The 24,593-nt window shown below is 37.7% G+C and overlaps 3 protein-coding genes across 4 annotated transcripts in view; 1 reads left to right on the top strand and 2 right to left on the bottom strand.

Annotated features, from left to right (window-relative positions):
- Positions 1 to 840: 840 nt before the first annotated feature.
- LOC135116421 (putative nuclease HARBI1) lies at positions 841 to 2,806 on the top strand. The gene is made up of 3 exons (XM_064033871.1): positions 841 to 963; positions 1,357 to 1,564; positions 1,803 to 2,806. Exons 1-3 carry the CDS (start codon positions 874 to 876, stop codon positions 2,657 to 2,659), a joined length of 1,155 nt encoding a protein of 384 aa, XP_063889941.1. The 5' UTR covers positions 841 to 873; the 3' UTR covers positions 2,660 to 2,806.
- A 118-nt stretch (positions 2,807 to 2,924) lies between these two features.
- On the bottom strand, positions 2,925 to 9,056 carry LOC135116420 (uncharacterized). The gene is made up of 4 exons (XM_064033869.1): positions 6,696 to 9,056; positions 5,213 to 5,605; positions 4,382 to 4,563; positions 2,925 to 3,924 (listed from the first exon to the last, which is right to left on the bottom strand). Exons 3-4 carry the CDS (start codon positions 4,554 to 4,556, stop codon positions 2,981 to 2,983), a joined length of 1,119 nt encoding a protein of 372 aa, XP_063889939.1. The 5' UTR covers positions 4,557 to 4,563; positions 5,213 to 5,605; positions 6,696 to 9,056; the 3' UTR covers positions 2,925 to 2,980.
- A 6,285-nt stretch (positions 9,057 to 15,341) lies between these two features.
- The window catches only part of LOC135116416 (mitochondrial inner membrane protease subunit 1-like), a 64,829-nt gene continuing 55,577 nt past the window's right edge, over positions 15,342 to 24,593 (bottom strand). The window contains exon 4 of one of the 2 annotated variants that reach the window (XM_064033867.1): positions 15,342 to 21,994. The gene's annotated coding sequence lies outside the window, so the exon portion shown is untranslated. Of the gene's footprint in view, positions 21,995 to 22,855 lie in introns of those variants that run through there. The other variant, XM_064033868.1, reaches the window with a different exon arrangement.

Below are 24,593 nucleotides of genomic sequence, written 5' to 3'. Positions count from 1 at the left end.
GTGACCGTTCTAATCCCTCAAACTACCGTACTATTGCTTTAATTTCCTGCCTATCCAAAGTTTTTGAATCTATTCTCAACAGGAAGATTCTTTAACATCTATCACTTCACAACCTTCTATCTGATCGCCAGTATGGGTTCCGTCAAGGCCACTCTACTGGTGATCTTCTGGCTTTCCTTACTGAGTCTTGGTCATCCTCTTTTAGAGATTTTGGTGAAACTTTTGCTGTTGCCTTAGACATATCAAAAGCTTTTGATAGAGTCTGGCACAAAGCTTTGATTTCCAAACTACCCTCCTATGGCTTCTATTCTTCTCTCTGTAACTTCATCTCAAGTTTCCTTTCTGACCGTTCTATTGCTGCTGTGGTAGACGGTCACTGTCCTTCTCCTAAATCTATTAACAGTGGTGTTCCTCAGGGCTCTGTCCTGTCACTCATTCTCTTCTTATTATTCATTAATGATCTTCTAAACCAAACTTCTTGTCCTATCCACTCCTATGCTGATGATATCACCCTGCACTTTGCCACCTCTTTTCATAGAGCCCATTTATTAAACATTAGGGTTACTGGCCCATATTCCGAATCTGGTGAAGTCGATTTATTAAACACTCCTGGAGCTCGAAATGTCGGGCGTCTGCGTCTGAATCTGAAAAAATATTGACACGTTCGGGGAGAAATCTATCGGGAGCCTGACATCCTCCGAAAGCACCTACGAATTTTGGTTGAGAACGTATTATCCTCTCATTCATGGCAGAAATGTGTTATGATTGTATGGAAATACGTAATAATGGAGGTTAAACATATTATTACACGAATACAATAATTTTTGCCAGTACTTAAACTTTTTAAAAGAACTTGGTGTTTGGACGTGACGTATGCCTAGGGGCCTGTTGACGTGGCGCAAGCTTCTAGCCTGTCTTCACATCTTACCAACATCTCTACACTTCCCTGGAGCTTCAACCATGGTATGTATGCCACTATTACTTGTCAATATTACATGCAGAGCCCAAATAATATGTGTGGAAGCTGTTTGTTGTTAGAAAAGCTTGCAGAACAGCTGCAGGATAGCTGTGGGTCAAGTTGTTTTGGTATGATTATTTATGGTGAATTAACTTTGTTTTAATTAGTTTAGCCATCTCAAGCAGGTTAATTAATTGTTATTGTGATGGAGCAGGTCTCTGACGGCCGCCAGCTAGCCAGACAGCCAGTGAGCTGTTCAGGCCAGCAGGCTTTAGCTCTGCTTCCCATATATGTTGACATTTCATTTTGTGGCATTGTTATTGATAACATAATTGATAACATTAATTTTGCTAGTATTTTTTGTGAGGGAGGACTTAAGAAGATGAATTTCTTTTTAGGCTGGCATTCTTGCTCTTGTGCACCTTCAACATGCTGATCGAGCTGATCAAGCAAGGTTACCAAGGAGACTGGTCAAGGATCACCAAAACCCTTTTGCTGCCTACTCTGAGGAGGAGTTCGTTCAGAGGTACCGGCTGTCAAAGGAGTGCATTCACACCCTTCTTGGCCAAGTGGAACCAGATTTGCCAAGAGCCAAGGATGGACGAGGTAAAGTAAATTGTATTTTATTTCTTGCTTCTGTTCCTCATTTTTCTCGTGACTTCAACATTTTTCTCTAAACCAACGTATACTTTTGTTCTCAGATGCATATTTCATACTTCTTGAATTGCTTGTAGACAATGATTTTATCTTGAATGATACATTATTCTAGTCCCATTTATTTCTCATTCCTAGGAATTGTTCTTCATGAGAAATTAACATAATTTTTCTTTTGCCATGTCTACAGGTTGCAGTATTCCAGCATACCTCCAGCTCCTCACAGCAATGATGTATTTTGCCACAGGAAGCTTCCAGATATGTATGGCCAACTGCCTGGGGATGTCTGCTGCCTCTGTATGTAAAATTGTTAGAAGTATCTCAACCATTTTATGTACTCTAGCTCGGACTTATATAAAATTTCCAGAGCCAACTGACATTCCTGACCTTGCCTCCAATTTCTTCAATATTGCTGGCATGCCAGGTTGTATTGGTTGTATTGATGGCTCGTACATCAACATAATAAGCCCTGGAGGTGATCATGCGGAACTCTATAGATCACGAAAGGGCCGCTTTGCCATCAATGCTATGGGGATTTGTGATTATAACCTAGTGTTTAGAAACATAATATGTAGCTGGCCAGGTAGTGTGCATGACAGCAGAGTATTTGATAATTCAAGAGTGTGCCATCTGTTAGAGGAGGGAAATTATAGTGGGTATCTCCTGGGTGACTCTGGGTACCCATGCAGGAAATATTTGCTGACTCCGCTTCTTTCACCAACAACTGAAAAAGAACGGAAGTATAACATAGCTCACATTAAAACCCGAAATGTTATTGAGAGAGCTTTTGGTGTGCTGAAACGCAGGTTTGCCATCCTTAATAAAGAGGTGCGGACAAAACTTAGCACAACCAAGCAAATAATTATGTCATGTGTCATTTTGCACAATATTGCTAGATTACACAATGTTCCCATGCCTGATGAGATGGATGAGGATGAGGTACTTGGAAATGCAATCCCAAACATAAATGCTGAGCAAGCAGTACCCATTGAGAATGCTGCCAGTGGCTTGGTATTACGGAGCCACACAATTGAGAACTGGTTTTAAAATGTGCCAAATTACACGTGCTTTCCTCTATCCCAAAATTGTAATGCATATCATTTCAATCTTAAACTCAATTGCATCTGTCATTTGATACATTGTTATGTGACTCAATACAAGATACAAGTACCATGTAGGATGTAATTATATTTTCCTGTGAAGGACAAGACATGAAAGAAATGTTATATATAATTATATATGAACCTCAAAGTGTAGGTCATGAAAATAAATGGAGGTCAAGATTTGTTTTTTTTTTTTTATTTGTTTTCACTCAAATATACAACACACACACACACACACACACACACACACACACACACAGGATACTTACAGACTGCTGGGTCTCCCAGAAGCTGGGCTGTAGTACTTGCGTATTTGTTCCATACTGCTATCAACATTATGCATAGTCTGAACAAATGCATTTATTGATGTTTGCAATGCCTGAGCAAATGCATTTGCTGCCAGCTCAGCTTGATTGCCAAGCTTCTCACATAGAGCAGAGAAGTTTTGCAATGACACTTTCAAGTCGTCATTCAAGGTCTCTGCACCTTCTCGAATAGAGCGGAAACATTCCTCCCTCTCACTGCCTAGGGGTCTCTTTCGGCCTCTACGGGTGGAGGGTCCAGTTTGTGATGTTCCTCCTGGTGCTGTCATTACTTGTTCCATAGTGCTATCAACATTATGCATAGTCTGAACAAATGCATTTGTTGATGTTTGCAATGCCTGAGCAAATGCATTTGCTGCCAGCTCAGCTTGATTGCCAAGCTTCTCACATAGAGCAGAGAAGTTTTGCAATGACACTTTCAAGTCGTCATTCAAGGTCTCTGCACCTTCTCGAATAGAGCAGAAACATTCCTCCCTCTCACTGTGTAGGGGTCTCTTTCGGCCTCTACGGGTGGAGGGTTCAGTTTGTGATGTTCCTCCTGGTGCTGTTGCTGGCCCTGCTGGTGGTGTTGCTGGTGCCATTGCTGGTGCTGTTGCTGTAACTGTTGGTGGTGCTGAAGCTGGTCCTGGTGGTGGTGCTGTCGCTGGTCCTGGTGGTGGTGCTGTTGCTGGTCTTGCTGCTGGTGCTGTCGCTGGTCCTGGTGGTGGTGCTGTTGCTGGTCCTGCTGCTGGTGCTGTTGCTGGTCCTGGTGGTGGTGCTGTCACTGGTCTTGCTGCTGGTGCTGTTGCTGGTCCTGCTGCTGGTGCTGTTGCTGGTCCTGCTGCTGGTGTTGTCGATGGTCCTGCTGCTATTGTACATGCAAAAAGCATGTCGTCGTCAATTATTTCTGCTAGATGAGAAGTTAATGTTAAAATAGAAAAAAAAATTTTTACAAAGATGTTTATGATGCATCAATCACTACCAGTGCACACAAATGAAAATATGCTAATCTAATCTAACCTAACCTATACCAACCTAGCTGAACCTAACCTAACTTTAACTCCACTTTTAACCTTGATGTCCATGGCCATTAACGTTAATTTTACTATCAATGCTATTGCGCACTACATGTTGTGTATTTCCTAAATTTCTAGTAAATTTACTGATTGAAACAGAATTAGATGACAATGCATGAACATATCCAAAACAACGTATTCATGATAATTTCACAGTTGCCAGGGCAGCCTACTGTCAAAAAAAAAAAAAAAAGAGGGGGGGGAAAGAAATAGTATGAAAAATCAAGGCAATAAGTAAGATTGTGTATATGATTAAAGACTAACAGAAAAGAAAGCCAAAATACAGACCCACTTCCTCTTCTCTTATGACTATGGGTACTAAGCTATCTAGCTGGTTGTCTGCAAATTGTAGCTCCTCAGACAGTGCATCTGTTGCAACAGCCAAGAAGTCATCTGTGACTGGTTTTGGTGGTGGCCCTCCACCAGTCTTGAAGGACTCATGAAGAAATTTCTTGTGATTCATCTTCACTCTGTAAGCATGAACATAATGTAGATTACTAAACAATGCCAGTAGTGCTGTACAGAATCTTGAGTTAGGAATGATTTGGACAAATATAATAATATTCATTTATTGTCTGTGTACTTTATTTCTTAATTCCATTTCTTATATTTCAAAGTAAAAAACTAACCTGAACCTAACCTGAACTTAATCTAATATTGCTTTTTACCATGGAGCTTTTTTTTTAGATATTTGCTAAAGAAAAAAAATATTAATAATCCATTAATCATAAAAAGGGCAGGTAAGAAATGATATATGCTACTTGTGAGAGACCAGCAAGCTAAAAACACCTCCCTTAGACCAGCAAGCTTAAAACACCCCCTTTAGATCAGCAAACTAAAAACACCCCCCTTGGACCAGGAAGCTTAGAACACCCCTTCTAGACCAGCAAGCTAAAAAAACACCCCCTTTACAGTACACCAGCAAGCTAAAAACCCCCTTTAGATCAGCAAGATAAACACACTCCCTTTGTGAGAGGTAAACCTGAGTGTTAATTTAATTAATGAGATACACTCAGCTTTCCCTTACGGATGCAGCATGATGTAATATGTTATTGCTCTGCTACACACAAAAATTCACCTGCTATACACTAAACATACAGAATATTTATATCCACTTACCGTCTCCTTATGTACTCCCAAGCCCGTTTGAGCTGGGTTACTGTCCTGGGACGTTCAGCAGGGTAGCTGAGGTTGAATTCAGCAGCTACTTCCTCCCAAGCTTTCTGTTTTTTTTCTTATCCCGTTGAAGTCTGTAGAATGATCCAACAGGATTTTCTTTGAAGTTATCACCTCAGACAGTCTCTGGCGTTGAGCATTCGTGAGTGCGACAGTTTTTTCTCGTGGAGAAAGGAGGAGAACAGAAGAGGCAGGCACACTCATGATAGCGGCGAAGCTGTGGGCGAACTAAAGGTAGCACGTGGATTTGTTTATATGTGCTCAGGTCTACCAATATCGGGAGCAAAGGCTGCCAACTCTTCCGATGACCTCGCACGAACGTCGGGTTGCCGTTTTCTGTTTAAAAAAATCAGCGCTAAGTGGTGTGTGTGTGTGTGTGTGTGTGTGTGTGTGTGTGTGTGTGAATTAATGTGTGTTTATAAGCTACACATTGGCAAGGCTGGAGGCTCATGACAATGTGGTTGCAAACACAGAAGAGTCTGCCTGTGGCTCTGAGATAGGAGCAAAGTGTGTAATAAACTGGAATAGGATTTGCTGTGATTTTCCCTGCCAACACCCACCTATGCCTGTTTGTGAGTTGTGTAAGAGCTAAGTGAAACAGTGAGGACCTGGATACTGGACCCATGTGACTTGGTATGTCAACTACAGTGATATTGGTCAATATTCTGACAGACAAGGTAGCTGGGGCTGCTGTTGTGCAGTTACAAGGCAGCCAAGTGTATCCTCCAGTTCCGTAACTGAATGCATTGACTGATGATGAATTGTGTGTGTGCAAGGAGCATTCATACATTTATAGAAAAGGTAATAGGTGCTTTAAGCTGCGGAGCAGCTTAGAAGACCTTCCCTCAGCGGCTAGGTGGTTCCAAGTTTTAGATGCATTGCAGACCTGGTCATACAGATCCTGCCTGCACATGCCACTGTGACAGTTGCAGTGAGTTGCTATAAATGACTCTGTTTTCAGTATGTGGAGATTTATCTGTCTGTATTCTGATCACACTATCATGTTCACAAGAGTTTTTCCTACTTAAATGTAGTAATATATTTCATCATTTGATGATTAATTGTTGAAAATAGCAAGCATAAGTAAAACATGTTATAGACATTTTTTTTAACATCTTCACAGTTCAACTTGTCATAATGCCATTTTCTTTTTTGTTTTGTCAAGTTTTTACATCTTGATTCTACAGTCACTGCTAAGTCCAATGGTGTCAACCAAAACTGGCTGTCCCATACGTGAAGTGAATTATGCCATATAATTTGTGCATTTTGCACACTTGAGCTGTAGTAATGAGGCTATAGTAATGCAATTTGCAAGGTAGAAACCTTCACTCACATGCAGATAAGTCAAAATATGCAAAATATGGCAAAACAATGGGTCTGACAAAGAAATGTCATAGAATAAGAAAGATGTGCTGTCAAAAGTTACCTTCTAAGAGATGTCTTCAAAACTGAATTTGCAATTTTTGTGTGTGATGTACTCCAAAAGGTGCTCCTGGCCAAATCATCTTTATATTCTCCGGGTTCCAGGTGGAGTGGTGGACTGTAGAGATGTGCAGTAACAAAATTAGAACCTCTCCCCCCAAGCGGGAGCAAAGACCTCGCTCCTGTTGGGGGAACTAATTTTAAAAGAAGTAACATTACAGGCTTGACTTGATCATGTAGAAATATGATTAGGTAAGACAACACATGCACTCCTGTTACATTGTTGCTTAAAAAAATTATAATTAATTAAATCCCCCCAAATAAAATATCTGGAACTTTAAGAAAAAAAAAGGATTCATGCAAAATCACCTAAATATCAAAGTTTGCAGACTTAAGAGGCATGTGTCTTATAATGATATTTTTTGTCATGTTACTGCACAGTTACTGATAAATTGATAAAATCATAAGTGTTTATGTTAGAATGGTAGTCTGATATTTTTTTTCACACACACACACACACACACACACACACACACACACACACACACACACACATGAACAAAGACAGTTTGAAAAGATATAATAGACAGGTATAAACATGAGCCAAAACTCTTCTATAAATATGTGAATGGTAAACTGAAAAGCAAAGTGAGTATAGGAAAGCTAATGGTAAATGGACTGGTTTATGAAGACCCGAAAGAGATGGCAGAAGTGATGAATAAGAGCTTTAAGGAAGTTTTTACAAAGTAAAAGGAATTTATAAGGCCATTGTGCACATCTGAAAATGGAAGAAATAGAGGAATTTCAAGTAACAAAAGAGGAAGTTGATAAAATCATCAAAACATTAGAAGTAAGAAAGGCCACAGGACCGGATGGAGTATCAGGATGGGTAATAAAAGATTGCAGTAACCAGCTTAGTGATAAATTACATACCATCATATGTACCTCTATTAATGAAGGAATAGTTCCACAGGATTGGAAAAGGGCAAACATCGTACCCATATTTAAAGGAGGAGACACAAAAGACCCACTAAATTATAGACCGGTTTTGTTGACAAGTGTGGTTGCAAAAATATGTGAAAGGATAATAAAGAACAAATGGACCAAGTTTTTGGAAGATAAGGACATTCTCACAACTTGTCAATTTGGCTTTAGAAAAGGGAGATCTTGTGTCACTAATTTATTATGCTATTATTCAAGAGTAATTGATATCATACAGGAGAAAGATGGTTGGGCAGACTGTATTTATTTAGATTTAAGAAAAGCTTTTAATAAAGTACTGAATAATAGACTGCTGTGGAAACTGGAGAAGATAGGTGTTGTAAATGGAAAAATGCTGAAATGGATGGACGGTTTCCTTAAAAACAGAGAGATGCAAACAGTAATTAGGGACCAGACATCAGTGTGGAGCCCAGTATTAAGTGGGATCCCCCAAGGGTCAGTGTTGGCACCAATAATGTTTGCGGTGTATATAAATGATATGGTTGAGAATGTATCCAGCTATGTGAGTCTTTTTGCTGATGATGCAAAACTTATGAGAAGAGTGAAGGGAATGGAAGATTGTGAAGAATTACAAAGAGATATAGACAAGGCGTGGAAGTGGAGCAACAGATGGCAAATGGAATTTAACTCTGGTAAGTGTAAAAAGATGGAATTTGGAAAAAGTAACAGAAGGTGTAGCTATAACAATAAGATGGGGAATGAAACAATAAATAAGACAACAAGAGAAAAGATCTGGGAGTGATTTTCTCAGAGAATTTATCACCAGAATAACATATCAACATGGTAACAGGTGAAACTCTCAGCCCACTAAGAAATATAAGAGTTGCCTTTGCTTATCTGGATATAGAAATGATGAGGAAAATAATCACCACAATGATACATCCAAGATTAGAATACACAGCGGTAATTTAGTCACCACATGAAAAAAAAGCACATAAGAAAGTTGGAAGGAATACAGAGAGCACCAACAAAGATGATAGCAGAATTGCAAGATTTGTCATATGAGGAGCGATTAGCTAGAATGCAACTCCCTACCTTGGAAGAGACGAGAGAGAGGTGACTTGATTGCATTGTACAGATTGCTGAGCGGGATGGAAAAAGTAAATAGGGAATATCTCTTTATATTGAACAAAACAGAAACAAGGGGACATGGAAGAAAACTAAAAAGTGACCACCTGCAAAAGGGATATAAAGAAGTTTAGTTTCCCTCATAGAAGCATAGAGGCATGGAATGGACCGGAAGGGGAAGTGGTGTGTGCTACAGATATTCATGACTTTAAGGAAAAGTTGGATAAAAAGAGTTATGGAGATGGGAGAGTATGAGCTTAGCTCCTCTCCCGTATGTCACAACTAGGTAAATACAACTAGGTAGAAAAAAAAAAAATTGTTTTAGTATATAAAAACATTATTTTATTTATTTTATTTTTTCTTTGTGAATAAAATTATATATATATATATATATATATATATATATATATATATATATATATATATATATATATATATATATATATATATATATATATATATATATATATATATATATATATATATATATATATATATTTTTTTTTTTTTTTTTTTTGAAGCAGTTAATCTATATTTGTTAAATACCTCTATAAGCACAAGAAGCCAGTGTTCTCAAGACTATCAGAAGCTAATTTTCTTTCATACATTTGATATGGAAAATGTGTTATATTACATAAGTTAATGACTTTACATGCTATTTACATTGTTTTGAATGTTTATCATCTAGCATGCAGATATCTTAGAAATATGCAGAAAAAGATGAGTTTTCCACAAAATTTTCTGACAGGAAAACTGATAATTTGTGCAATGCTGAAAAAGATTAATGAATATACTGCAATTACACATAGTTCTTTACTCTGTTATATACAATACCTTGCTGACTACACAATTTTTATTTTTTAATGTAATGAAGTACCAGCTGCCCACCAGCCAGCCTGGGCTCACCTTAACTTCACCACTGGAGTGAAATCTAAACAAAATCTCCTGCCAGAGTAAATATAAAACATACAAATAACACTTTAATGGATATCAAAATAAATCAATACACAACTCGTGTAAACTCACAACAAAAAGAAATAACTGAATAAAACTTGTACACCTCAAAATTTCCAGTTGAGGGACACGATGGCTAACAGTCGTTCACACAAATGCTTCTGGTTCCCTGCTGACAGTGATGACAGGCGTCTCCCTCTTGTCACCACAAACTGATAGGGCTCAGGATGGCCACACACTACACCACTCCTCCAGTAGACAGGCATACACTGGGGAAGACAGCTGTGGCTACGGTCCTTAAGCATCACTGTGAAACTCCTGCAATTCACCCATGGTGCACTCTAATCATCCTCTCTCCCGCTCCCTACATTTCATTAACATCCAACACTTTGTCCAACAATATCTTCACAATGAAATACACTATCACGTACCTGCTATGCTGACAAAGCCACACAATCCAGACTTCTAAACCAGTGCCTCAAGTGTCCGTCTTCTGCACCAAAATTCCTCCCGTTCCAAAACAAACACTTCCCATCAAACCCCACGCTAAGCGACTGAACATCACGATACGTCTAGCTCCGCCTGACTCCTCACATTAAGAAGGGTAAAAATATAACATCAAATGCCAAAACAATCTATTTCTTCACTACATATCTACATCAAATCCATCTTTCTTTTGACAAGAATCTTTTATATTATCATAATCAATCAAATGTCATACCCAAAATGGGGTATAGCAGTAATCAACAGCCTCAGTAGGAAGGGCCAGCTGGAAATGTACTGAAATGATTGTGAACACAGCAGATGTTTATGCTGTTGTTACATGTATTTGTAAGATTAACACACAACTGTTGCTTGGTCTGCAGAATGCACACATTCTTATTAATTCATCATAAAATAATACATGAAAAGAAAAATTAATCTTACACAGAATACAGTACTGGGATCCCTCTGAAGAATCTTCCTGACACACCAAATCTTCATGATCATAATCTCATAACGTCAAGCCACACACTGCTCATTACTCACAAAAATAAGAATGCACCTTAATTATGTCACATATTCCTGCCCAATCCACACACCTGCCTATCCATTTACTCTACCTATCTAATTATAAGTTTTGTTATATACATTTGAAAATTCAAAATATCACACTTTCTCAGCAAAACATTCATTCCTCTTGACCAACTAATGCTAGTGTTTCTCTACTTTGTGCAAAGTTCATAAAAATAATGTACACATTTACATACTCAAACTTCAAACAAGAATTTTATACAGTTACTAAACAATTTTCATCCTTGACTTAGTTACCTGTTGGACTACTTTTGATGGCAACAGTAACCAGAATGTATTAATGGAGCTATTACAGAAAATACAGCTACTACCAGTTGAATTTATCACAAGATTGTTTCAACCTGATAGCAGCAACTATATAGCATTCTGGGTACCTTCAGTAGACTAATACTAATGTCTTCACCCTGAAGCCTTCTGAACTGAAGACAACATGAATATGTTGTTTGCTATCTGAAAGCAAAGAGCTTACACTGCAAGTATGTTCACTATTGTGACAAGTGTGTGTCTATAGTAGAAAACAAAGATGATGTCATCCTAGCACCATTAGTAAACTCAAAACATGGTAAGTGTCTCCACCCTAAAGCTTTCAGTTATCATGGATAAATCATCTCTTGACAGAATGCACATATATATAATTCTGACTTATAATAGGCATATAATGCACAAAGGCAGCAGGATCACTATCACTGATGTACTATGTGGGCCAGCTCTATAGAACTCAAATTAGTTTCCCCTGCTGAAAGTGGTTTTCTTGTGAGCTATGCCTCTTTAGATTATATTCACTGAAGAAATAAGGTTTCATTTGCATTTTTCCACATGATATAAAGCTTTGGAAGGTATGAAAGATGATATTCTTGTCATGGAGATTTTGAGCATAGATTTTCATCTTTCCATGAGTTGAGTCATAAGCAGTGATTGAAATGAGCATGTAAAGGACTGATAACTCATCTCACTGGAACTTAATAATCTCATAAAATATGAATGAAGCAGATGGGATATCTTCATTTCACTATTCCCTTCTCAACCACAGGTTCACCAATTGCAAAATTCATATAATCATGGTTATATATGGGTAATTATGCACCTGTTCACTGAACATAGTATCAGATTCATAAGTCCATGGATTTGGGGAGACTACTGATATAGAAATCACACATTGTCTTACTTTGGTCTGAAAAGACTGTTCTACTGTCTTGTGCAAAAAAGTTGAATAACAGCCTTACTTTTTTGTGGTGGCTATTCTATGTAGCTCTCTCCCTTTTGACAGAAACATACACAGACTCAGTCACCTCACACATCTTTTTTTTTTAGTGTAGTAGTAGGGAAAGCATGTGAATGCACAGTGATTATACAAAGGATTATATAGTCTTTGATGAATGAAAAAAACGTGTATACACACACACACACACACACACAATCACACACACACACAATGAGTGGGTTGCTGACTACTGCTTTCATCAAAGATGCCTAGATATGTGCACAAAGGGAAGGGAAGCTGCTAGTGTGTGTCCTGTCTCAAAATTATCCTGTAAATATGTTTGTTGTGGTGGGAAGTGGATAGAGAAGATCTCAACCATGGCACCATTGATGAAGGTAATGTAAAAAAACCCTTATCTACTTGTACTCCAACTCCACAAGCTAGAGGTATTTCTATAGAAAGACCTCTGGGGTTAAGGCAACTTGGCAAGTTGAGTGGAATGAGGGTTTTCTCGGGATTTAAGGAAGAAAGAGAACAAATGTGAGAAAGATTGTTAATGTTGAGAAGGAGTTAAGAGCAATGAGAAAGTTGTTGCTGGAATTTTGGAAAAACAGGACAAATTATTCAAAGACAATAATGACCTGAGAAAGAAGTGTGAAAAATATGATATTGTTCTAAAGGTATACAGCGAGATGAAAGTGAGATTGGAAAAACTAAAGAAAGAGAATGCCGCACTGAAGGTTAAGTGTAACAGTCATGATGTAATCCTTAAGGAAATAAATGTTAAAGTGAAAGTCAGTTCAGAGGGGGTAAAGAAGATGGAAGAAAGACATGACAAATGAAAAAATGAGAAGGAAGTGGTGTAAGAAAATTTCAGAGACATTGTCAAGAACATTGAAAGAAAAGGTAAGGGAGTCAACTGTTATGGTAATCAAAGACAATGAGAACCTGGTAAGGGAGACTGTAGACAAGAAGAAATGTGTACTAGTCTTTGAGATGAGAGGATAAATTACCACACACATTTGAGAGAGAAAGGATGGAGAGAATTAATATTGCAAAGATAGTAAGGGAAATTAAGAGTAATGGTAGTAACTTAGAAAATGAAAATGAAGAATTCCAAAGATTGGGAAAATATGTGCAAGAAAAAACACGGCCATTAAAAATAATGTTTAAATCACTGATAGATGCTGAAGAAACCCTGGCAGAGGCAAATAGGTTGGAAAAAAAAAATGGAGAAGTACAGAAACACCTGGATAAAGAAAGACCTTAATGAGGAGGAAAGAGCAAAAGTGAATGAACCGTGGTCTGAGGCAAAAGTAAAAAAATGAGGAAAGATCAGAGGCAGAGAAAAAAAAAATTGTACTGGAAAGTGATGGGTATGAAATAAGAAAATGGTACATAAAAACAAAGGTGGAGGGAGGCAGAAATTAAAAATGAAAATGGGCTGATGACAGCAAATACTGAGTTAAACAAGTACTCCAAAACAAATGAACCTGATATCATCAGGCTAACATATATAAAACTGGATAAATCCATTGAGTGTTTAAACATAGGTGATTGAAAATATAATTGGAAAAGTTGAGGACAAACAAATAAGGAGGAGATATTATGATTTTAACCAAGAAAGACCCACATGTTAATGAAGTAGTTTATGGAAGCAATAATGATGAATTGATTAAAGTGGGGATTTGGAATGAGGGTAAAGCCACAAGGAACTTTGCAGTGATGTATGTACCCCAAGGACAAGGTCGTGGAACACTGAAGAACACAAGGAAATTTAAAAAGAAACATTATCAGATATGGAGAAATTGATAAACCACTGTGAAATCCAGACCATCATGGGTGACTTCAACTGTAAAGAAGTAAATTGGGAGAAGTGGACAACTGAAGGAAATGATGAATTGTGGGGGAGTGAAATGTTGAAGTTAGTCATGGTAAAGTGAATTGGAGGTAAAGAAGGTGGTTTGTTTACACCTGGTCCAGCATTTACTAACAGTCCCATGTTACAAAGTTCCAAGTATAGAAAGATAAGAAGTCAATAAAACTCTCTCCTAATTGATTCGCTAATGTTTCATAAATCCACCAATTTTTAACTTGCAAACTCTACCATGATTTTGCTCTACAGCTGACAGATAGCACTTTTGTGTTTGTTGGCATTTATCATTATCCAACCATAGCACTTGAAACATTCCCTCTTAGCCAACAGGTGCCAATCACAGTAACAACGAGACATCATGTGAACACTGCCAAGGGGAGGCAGCATGTTGTAGCAGGAAGCACACAATAGATGCCATATTAGTAATGGTAGAAATTCAATCAAATGTAATATTAGAAGGCAACATATTTCTTATTTCCATGATAAATATGCAGTGAGGATATAATATTACTTCTAACTTACATAATGTTATGTATAATGCCTTAATGATATTCTTCAGATTCAGAGTGATACAGTTATGGATCATAAAAGCTATACTGTTTAAAAAACAATAATTTCAACCTAAACAGGGTGTAACATTGAGTTTCTGTGGATATTGCTAGAGATGAAAGTACAAGTTATTTCAAATTGAAAATGTTCTATGCACATGTGCATTTTGTAGTGTAGTGTAATGTAGGTGGACAACAATGGCTAGAAGAGGCCATGGCAGGATGTGTAGATGTGGGATATCCATGAGTAAAATTGTTAATTATTCAATCATGATTTCTATAAGTTTTGGATCACTACAGCATTCCATAATGAGATTAGCAATATTAATGGACAGCTGATTTACTGGTAAACATTACACAAGGATAGTATAGTTGTAAGTGATGACAAATAAAATGATGTGCTACATTAGGCCATGCCTTCCCAGGAAGGGACAGGGAAGAGAGGCTAGTATCAAATCAGCTGACAGTCAGTCAGTCACTTGCAGTTTCCTGCCAAGACAGTGACAATGAATATATTTAGATTGTACTGCATAATTTTGTGGAGAATCAGCATACAAAGGCTAATGCCAGATGTTTTCTTGGTATTAGACAGACATACACTGAGCTAAGCACCTATACCAGCACAGCCCTGCCACTAATAGAGTATTTAGTTGTAATGTCTGAGTAGAATGTCTGTCTGGAGTAGTGATATGCTGAGTGAAGATAAGTGGCGAAGTGCTCCAGTTGCAAGCTGAGATATAACTATCTTGAACAGGAGCAGGAGTGTAAGAGCTTGAGTGAGAGCAGGAGTGTCACTGCAATCACTCATTGAATGTAACTAAGCTGAGAGAGAGAGAGAGAGAGAGAGAGAGAGAGAGAGAGAGAGAGAGAGAGAGAGAGAGAGAGAGAGAGAGAGAGAGAGAGAGAGAGAGAGAGAGAGAGAGAGAGAGAGAGAGAGAGAGAGAGAGAGAGAGAGAGAGAGAGAGAGAGAGAGAGAGAGAGAGAGAGAGAGAGAGCAAGTGCGAGGTGTTCAAGAAGTGTGAATCCACCCAACCTGGATCCTCATTGGTTCATACATTTTTATTGAGATTGAGATTGTTATGACCATCACCACGAACAATAGTTCCAACATACTCCCACCACCAAGAGAAATAGTTTATATTATAAATATTTACATGGGGTAAACTTGACATTAAATTTGGCTGGTTTCAATTTTTTATTTCCATAAGTCTGCAGAGCATGCCGCCATTTGTTGCAGGGGTCACTGGTTACAGACAGACCCCTGCTGCTGGATATTATCAGTGGAGGGTGCTACATCCACCTGACTTTGTTTGAGTGAATACAATCTGGCAATGGGTCAAGTGGTTGTGCCTGAGGAGGTCTTTACATACACTGCCCTTACTAACCTGTCCTGTCCTTCATGTAGGCCAGTGATTTTACCAAGTCTTCACCAGAACCACAGCCCATCATCATGAATGAGGATGACGTCCATGGCTTGTGGCCATATCATGCCTTCTTTGGGAACTATGTACCTATGGGACTCTGAGACCCACCTTTTTCCATATATCATTTATAAATTTACTTTTATAATTGAGTCTCCTTTAAATTTTGTGAAGAACCCTAAGATGGGTCAGATATTTCTTCTAATGAAAGCTGATTAGGAAAAGATTTCAATCTTTTGTCTCTTAATAACTGTGAAGGGGTTATGGCATTGAGTTCACTGATATCACTGCTTACATAAGTTAAGGGTCTATCATTTATAGCGGATCTTAATTCTAATATGAGTTCACTGATATCACTGCTTACATAAGTTAAGGGTCTATCATTTATAGTGGATCTTAATTCTCATATGATAGTGTGCAGTTCATCAAATGTGACAAAAGACTTTCCTTAATTCAGTTTTTACACTCCCTATTAACCTCTCCCATATGAAACCAAACCAGGGGGCTTAAGCTGTAATAAATTTTCATTCACAGTTGACTGATGTTAAATGGCTATTTACACGAGGGTCTTCCATAATTTCCTTGACATGGCTAATTGGCAGCCATAACAAATGTTGTTGCATTATTACTTAATATAAGTTGTGGTAGACCCTGTCTACTTGTAAATCATCTAAAGGCATTCATAAAGTTTTGATTTGTTAAATCAGATACCAGTTCTAAATGGATGGCCCTGGTAGTGGCACAGGTGAACAGAATGATATATGCCCTGGCAACCTGACTAGCCTCTCCTTTAACCTTTAGAGCACTAGTAAAATCCAGTCCTGTTATGCTAAAGGGTTCACTTATGTTCTAAATTGTGGAAGTAGAAGTGCATCTGCAGGAGAGAATGGTTTGCCTTTACATTTCTGGCATGTCTTACATTTTCTAATCACTTCTGCCTCATATAAGCCATGATAAAGTTGGTGCTATAATGGTAGTTTTGTTCATGACATCTTTGTATTAGTAGGTTGGTCATGTGGTGATATCCAGGTAGCAAAATAGGATGTTTGGTTGACTCAGGCACATTAGCTAGTTGTATTCTCCCACCACATTTTATGATGTCATTTTCTAGGTACAACCCATAGAGTATTATGTTTGTATATGATAATCTATCAGCCTTTCTTATGAATAAGGTGTATTTAAAAAATTCTTCCTTTTGTATTAATTTAATTAATTTATGTTCTGCTGCCTCTACTTCTCCCACCTTAATGATTAGGCAGTATTGATATAGCCAAAGCCTTTGACTTAGCCTTGGGGTTATCTATATAATGAAGTACCCATTTTTTTTTTTTTTTTTTTTTTTTTTTATGTAGGAGGGACACCAACCAAGGGCAACAAAAATTGCAACAAAAAGGAAAGGCCCAGTGAGGTGCCAGTCCCTTTACAGAGTCAAAAGCATTAATAAAAAATGCAGGATATGTGTCTTGAAACCAGTCTCTTGAAAGAGTTGAAATCATAGGAAGATGGAAATACAGGAGGCAGGGAGTTCAGAGTTTACCAGAGAAAGGGATGAATGATAGAGAATATTGGTTAACTTTTGCATTAGAGAGGTGGATAGAATAGGGGTGAGAGAAAGAAGAAAGACTTATGCAGTGAGGCAGTAGGAGTAGGGAAGGCATGCAATTAGCAAGAATAGAAGAGCAGTTGGCATGAAAATAGCAATAAAGATAGCAAGTGATGCAACACTGCGGTGATGAGAAAGAGGCTGAAGACAGTCAGTTAGAGGAGAGTTGATAAGATGAAAAGCTTTTGATTTCACCCCGTCTAAAAGAGCAGTATGAGTGGAACCCCCCCATACATGTAAAGCATACTCCATACATGGACAGATAAGGCCCCTGTACAGAGTTAGCAGCAGGGGTGAGGTGGGGGGGAGGGAAGAAAAACTGGCAGAGACAACTCAGAACACCTAACTTCACAGAAGCTGTTTTAGCTAGAGATGAGATGTGAAGTTTCCAGTTTAGATTATAAGTAAGGGACAGACTGAGGATGTTCAGTGTAGAAGAGGGGGAGCAGTTGAATGTCATTGAAGGAGAGTGGATAGTTGTCTGGAAGGCTGTTTCAAGTTGATAGATGGAGGAATTGAGTTTTTGAGGCATTGAATAATACTAAGTTTGCTCTGTCCCAATCAGAAATTTTAGTGAGATCAGAAGTCAGGCATTTTGTGGCTTCCCTGTGTGAACTGTTTATTTCTTGAAAGGTTGGATGTCTATGAAAAGACGTGAAAAAGTGCAGGGTGGTATCATCAGCGTAGGAGTGGATAGTACAAGAAATTTGTTTTAGAAGATCATTGATGAATAATAGGAAGAGAGTGGGTAACAGAACAGAACCCTGAGGAAAACCACTGTTAATAGATTTTAGAACAGTAACTGTCTACCACAGCAGCAATAGAACAGTCAAAAAGGAAACTTGAGATAAAGCCACAGAGAGAAAGATAGAACCCATAGGAGGATAGTTTAGAAATCAAAGCTTTGTGCCAGGTTCTATCAAAAGCCTTTGTTATGTCTAAGGCAACAGCAAAAGTTTTGAGGATGATCAAGACTTAGTAAGGAAAGCCAGATCACCAGCAGAGTGGCCTTGATGGAACCATACTGGCAATCAGATAGAAGGTTGTGAGGTGATATAAGTTTAAGAATCTTCCTGTTGAGGATATATTCAAAAACTTTAGATAGGCACGAAATTAAAGCAATAACACAGTAGTTTAAGGGATCAGAATGGTCACCCTTTTTAGGAACAAGCTGAATGTAAGTAAACTTCCAGGAAGAAGGGAAGGTAGGTGTTGACAGACAAACTTGAGAGAGTTTGACTAGGCAAGGTGCAAGCATGGAGGTACAGTTTCGGAGAGCAATAAGAGGGACCCCATCAGGTTCATAAGCCTTCCGAGGGTTTAGGTCAGCGAGAGTATGGAAAACATCATTACAAAGAATTTTAATAAGTAACATGAAGTAGTCAGAGGATGGAGGAAAGGGAGGAACAAGCCCTGAATTATTGAAGGTAGTGTTTTTAGCAAAGGTTTGAGTAAAGAGTTCAGCTTTAGAAATAGATGAGATGGCAATGGTGCCATCAGGTTGAAATAAAGGAGGGAAAGATGAAGAAGCAAAGTTATTGGAGATGTTTCTGGCTAGGTGCCAGAAGTCATGGGAGGAACTGGATCTTGAAAGACTTCAACACTTTCTGTTAATAAAGGAGTTTTTGGCTAATATTTTTGATCTCTAGTTATATTTGCTGTATTCCAATAATTTAGCTGGTGTTGTGACTGTATTTAGAATTATTTATCTCAGTAGGTTGAGTCATGTTAATTTGCACTTTTGGCCACTCATTTTTGTGGGCTAGCCATGAGGGTCTTTGCCACCACAGAGAGGACTGATTTAGCTCATCTATATTTATTCCCTGAGTTAGGAGATATGCTGGAACATCTTTAGTTGTCACATATTTTATGTTTACATTAGGAATGAGTTGGTTGATTTCTCTTACACTACTGGCCACATATATGGGTAATGTCTTCTGACTTTGTAACTAATATAGAGTGATTTGGTTGTCACATAATAAGTTAATGCTTCTTACATTAATTACACCCTAATAGGCTTCATGGATGAAGTGATTAGCCTAGCAGCTAAGAGGACAGCAGTTAGTTCTATTTAAGGAAGGTGAGGTTTTTTAATGGGGCAACCTTTGCTTTACCTATTATCAAGTTCCCTTACCCACTGTTACATATGTAGACACAAACTCCACATATCTTATTGCTGGTATTAAAAATATGCAAGTCTGTTTCCTCTTGTATTATGGTTGTTCTAAGCATTTCTGTTTTGTTTGCTGTTTTGAGTTCCTTGTTAAGTAGATTCTGTTGATCACAAAGTTTATCAGGTAGAGTCTGATCCCATGATGTTTTTAGTTTCCACAGGCCTTGTAAAAATATTCTTGACTTGACTGTTACGTAAAGCAATAAGCCTTGTGGATCAAATGGTTTTGACACCATACTTAAGCATGATCTTTTTGTTATTTTATCAGGATCCTTAAAGTCACTGATTTTGAAAGTGTGTTTGTGTACCTGGTTTCCAGATTAACTTGGTCTTGTTTCTTAGATATACCATTGTATATCTCAAGTTGATCTTGTAGTTTGGGACTGTTAGTTACCCATTCTCTTATATCAGGTGGGCCTTATTAATTATTCTCTGTACCTGCCAGTATTGTTCTAATAGATCTTCTTCATGCTTATTTGTTCCCTGTAGGTTGTCAATATATATTCCTTGTTTTATGTTCTTAATACTGTCCTCCTGTTCTTGGAAATCAGTTAGGTGATGGGCAATGGTGGCATTAAGTAGATACTGAGAACAGGTGGCTTCAAACAAAACAACCTTGAACCTAAAGATGTAAAATGGGAAAACAGGATTTAAGGGATCTCTTGGCCACAGAAATCTAATATAGTCTCAATCTTTTTCATCATCCACCATCAGTGATGTGTTTTTTATATCTGACATGAAGGTACATTTTTGGTGCCTGGATCTTAGTAGAATCTGAGCTAAGTCAGGTACTAGACTTGGACCTGCTAACAAGCAGTCATTGAGGCTTAATGAATTAGGGGATTGTTTAGCTGAACAATCATAGTCTATTCTAACTGGAGTGGTTATGCTATCTTTTTTCATGCCATGATGTGATAAATAGTGAAGAGCATGATGGTTATTGTTATGCATATTCACTTTCTTTATAAAATCCCTGTTTATCTGATCACCTGTAGCATTAGGGTTTCTTTGTCAATCAATTTATACTTTATTATGGCCAAAGAGGACTTGAGGACAAAATTTTTTTGTGAACACTGGTCTAACAAGGCCCTTAACTTAGTGTTCTTACCTCCTTTTGCTACAAGGAGTAATATTAGTGTAGTAGTTAAGATAGTCCTTTCTTTGGGATTTGTTGATTTAGATTTTAAACAAAGGGAATGGCAGTGTTTCTTTTTGCAAAATTTGCATTTTTTTATGTTAGGATTTGTGCAGCCTTTATTGTAGTGCTCAGGTTCCAAACATCCATTACATTATCCTCTGAATCAGGATCTGTATTTGTGGCATTTGAACCATGGATGATTTTGTCTGTGGCATAATTTACATTGAATTTTAAGCTTCTCTTCCCTCTTTTGTCCTATATTGAATCTATCTGCATAATGTTCTATTTCCATCTTAGCTATGGATGCATTACTCTCAACTATTGATGTACTACTCTCAATTGTGAATACTTCATTTCTCAAACAATCCAGAACTTCCTCTATATTTAACATGTTTTCCTTCAGCACCCTTTTTATATTTCCTTTACAGGGGATAGTAAGTAATTTATGAGGAATATGAAACACATTTCATCTCTATTGATATTATGTGCAGTGAGAGACTTATGTAAGCTTTTACATCTTGCCATAAATTGTTTGAGGCTAGTAATATTATGATCAGGCTTTTAGAGACTGGATCTTTATATCTAAATTGAAATTGTTAGCCACCATGATAAATTATCCTGTTGGAACAATAGTTCTGACAATTTTGAAAAAAAAAAAAAAACTCAGCAATGCCATATGCTTAAGTAATGTGGAGTATGCAGATATGCCATCCATCTGTTCATCTGTCACACTGGAATTTTATACCATGGCCAAACAAGGCCTTAAAATGCATAAGAGCATTGAACATTTTCTTAGAATAACTTGTACTTTCACCTCAAACCAATATCTGCAGAAACTTGTGTTACAACTTATAAAATGTCAACAGTAATTTGAAAATATGTAACAAATTTAAATTATTCAAGTTATGAGTTATACAGGTAAAGGAGCATCTGGTGGGTTTGGATTAAAAACTATTTCTTCTGCGATACTTTTCATCAACAAAACAAGATGGCTACTATTTATATTAGTTCAATCACTGTATATTTTTTTGTCATCTTTTTCTACTTCCTTAATTTTTTTCCTTCTTCCATTTCTTTTTTTCCCTTCTTTCTCTTCTTTCCTTTCATATTCTTCCTTCTGTTCCTTCTTCTTTTCCTTTGTTCTTCCTTCTTTATCATCTCCTTCACCCGAAATAAAAGTTCATTACACCACTGCAGTATTTCCCTCTGCAGAAACCCATATTTCAAGAGGTGTTCACTGCCCACCTGAAAAATATTTAGGAGATTTCTGAACATCCTCTCCTTCCTCACTCCAAGATCATTTGCTAATACAACTTGCAATTCAGTTTATGTTGCTGGTTGTACAGTAGAGAAGAGGCACTCATTGATCTAGCTTACATCACTTAAAGGGGTTTCTAAAAAGTATCTAACATAATGATCTTGCTAACTGCATGCCTTCCCTCCTCCCATGGCCTCACTCCACAAGACTTTCTTTTATCATTCTATCTGACATCTCTATGGGAACTGGCATTAAGTGCGCTTTTTTTTATTACATTTTTTTGTTGACTTTCTTTTATCATTCTATCTGACATCTGTATGGGAACTGGGATTAAGTGGGCTTTTTTTTATTACATTTTTTTGTTGTCCTTGGCCAAAAAAAATGTTGCCCTTGGCCAAAAAAAAAAAGAAATGGGTGCCTTGCAGAGTTCATGAATGTTTAGCAAATCACCCTTACAAGAGGTATGAACTTTGTAAGGATTTATGAAGCTCATAACTCATTAATAAATCCAGGCCTTACTGATCACCAAAATTAGCAAATCATTACTGATTTTTAGTGTTTAGAGAGAGTTTGATAGAGGTTTCATATTGCAAAAGAGAGTAATTGAGCTTGAGAGCCAAGTAGAAATCCTTATGGACAATATGTAAACAATGGAAGCTGAGTAAGTGAGATGTATGTAATGCAAAATGTGAGATTTTTAAGGATGGAAAATGATGAACTTAAAGCAAGTTTTATAAATATGAATGTAAACTGAAGCAAATGAAGAAAGTGTTAATGAATTGTTAAGAAAGTGTGGAAGGAGGAGCAACAACAAAAGGTAGTGGACTTAAAAGTGATGCAACAGCAGATAACTAAGAAAGATTTATTGAATGCAGTGGTAAAGATAATCAAAGAAAAGGAAAATTCAATGAGAAATAGGGTTGAACAGAAAAAAAAAAAAATATTTGGAGCAAAGGAAGAACAGAAAGTTTGATCAAAGATACAGTAAAAGAAAAAAAATTTTTGTGTTATTCAAGGCAAAGGAATCAAAGGATTAAATATGAGAGGAAAAATAGCATGAGGAAAGTGGGAAAGAGGATAGTAAAGGTGGTTCAGGACCAAGACAGTGAGCTAACCTAGGAGATTAAGGAAGTATACATAATGAGAAAATACTATCTAAATACAAAGCTGGCAATCCCCACAAGGGATGGCCCAGATAAAGCACCACACATTTACACAGATCATTCACATTCAGAGCCCTGTCAACATTCAATTCATACTCTCGCCCCTGTCAGACCCAGGTGGAAAGGGATAGTCTCATGGCTCACTGTACCACAGCAAGCCCCAACAGCATACACTGGTCTACCCCTGTCCCTTCATAATGAAACTGTTCCTTGTCCCTCACTCTAACCCTGAGGCCACAGCAGATTCAAGGTACTTCTTACAGAGTGCCTCACACTCTAACTGGGCCCATATGCCAGTGGCCCTGCCAAGTTCGCCTACATTCCAGGGGTCAACGAAGCAACATCATTTTCATGAACTCACCACTGTCACTATTCATTCATTTCTATCATGTACAATTGGTCTTGCTTGCTGCACAGTCCTCTTTCATTCATGCCACACCCAACCACAGCCATAGTGAACTTGGCACACAAGGCAGCAGTAAGGCAAAAGTTATATATGCATATATTCCTCACTTTGCCATGGCCAAATCATTCACTATGAATTGCATATTTAAGAGGAAGGATAGATGAGTCTATTCCTATAAAGTTCTAACTGTTTCATGCATGAAACAATTTTGGGCAAAAAATGAGAAATAGCAACTCACCCACTCTACCCATGTGCCATGGTGATGGAATCCTTGTCAGTAGTCAGGAATGTTTATGCCATGTCTGACTGCTGCCACTCCACTCTTTCTGCCCTTGAGGCACTGAACATACTTCTGAACTCTGATTATGAGCTCAGTGAGTCTGAGTCATCTGGAGATGACTATGAACCAACTCAGGATGAGCTGGCTGAAGTTGAAATCCCATCATAACCTATATCAAAAATACTTTGTGTTTCTTACACATTATTACCAAAACAATAATGAAAATGACGGTAAGATCAACAGATACAAGAATAATTGTGAAAGTATGGTACAAATTTACACAGAGAAATAGTGTCCACATAGTGGACACCAGCTCATCACTGGTTCAATCAATGCAGCCCCTATTTTTACATGGTTATTGGCTTTGGATTTTTTTATTTTATTTATTATTTATTATTTTTTTTGGTGCCGAGTACCAAACACGCTCCCTTCTGCGTTTCTCTAACTTTCCACAGACCAGCACTACCCTTCCACTGATGAGACTCGCACACTGCACCACTGGCCCACTGCCTCATTCCAGGCACAGCAGTAACAACAATAATTACAAAATAAGATTGTGCATTTCCATTCCAAGATTTTTCTTATGGAAAAGCTTATATCTATCAATTTAATGAATTAAGGATATATGAAAAAAAATTAAAACACAGAATAATATAGCATACACACACACACACACACACACACACACACACACACACACACACACACACACACACACACACACACACACAGCACCA

The sequence above is a fragment of the Scylla paramamosain genome, chromosome 31 (assembly GCF_035594125.1).
Source record: "Scylla paramamosain isolate STU-SP2022 chromosome 31, ASM3559412v1, whole genome shotgun sequence".
NCBI lineage: Eukaryota > Metazoa > Arthropoda > Malacostraca > Decapoda > Portunidae > Scylla > Scylla paramamosain.
The sequence above is the reverse complement of the archived record's forward strand: the minus strand, read 5'-3'. Positions and strand labels throughout refer to the sequence as shown.

Coding starts and splice junctions, on each gene's coding strand:
- LOC135116421 (XM_064033871.1), top strand. CDS start 874: ATGCCTAGGGGCCTGTTGACGTGGCGCAAGCTTCTAGCCTGTCTTCAC. Junction 964..1,356: donor TCCCTGGAGCTTCAACCATG/GTATGTATGCCA, acceptor ATTTCTTTTTAG/GCTGGCATTCTTGCTCTTGT. Junction 1,565..1,802: donor AAGAGCCAAGGATGGACGAG/GTAAAGTAAATT, acceptor CCATGTCTACAG/GTTGCAGTATTCCAGCATAC.
- LOC135116420 (XM_064033869.1), bottom strand. CDS start 4,556: ATGAATCACAAGAAATTTCTTCATGAGTCCTTCAAGACTGGTGGAGGG. Junction 3,925..4,381: donor CATAAGAGAAGAGGAAGTGG/GTCTGTATTTTG, acceptor CTCATCTAGCAG/AAATAATTGACGACGACATG.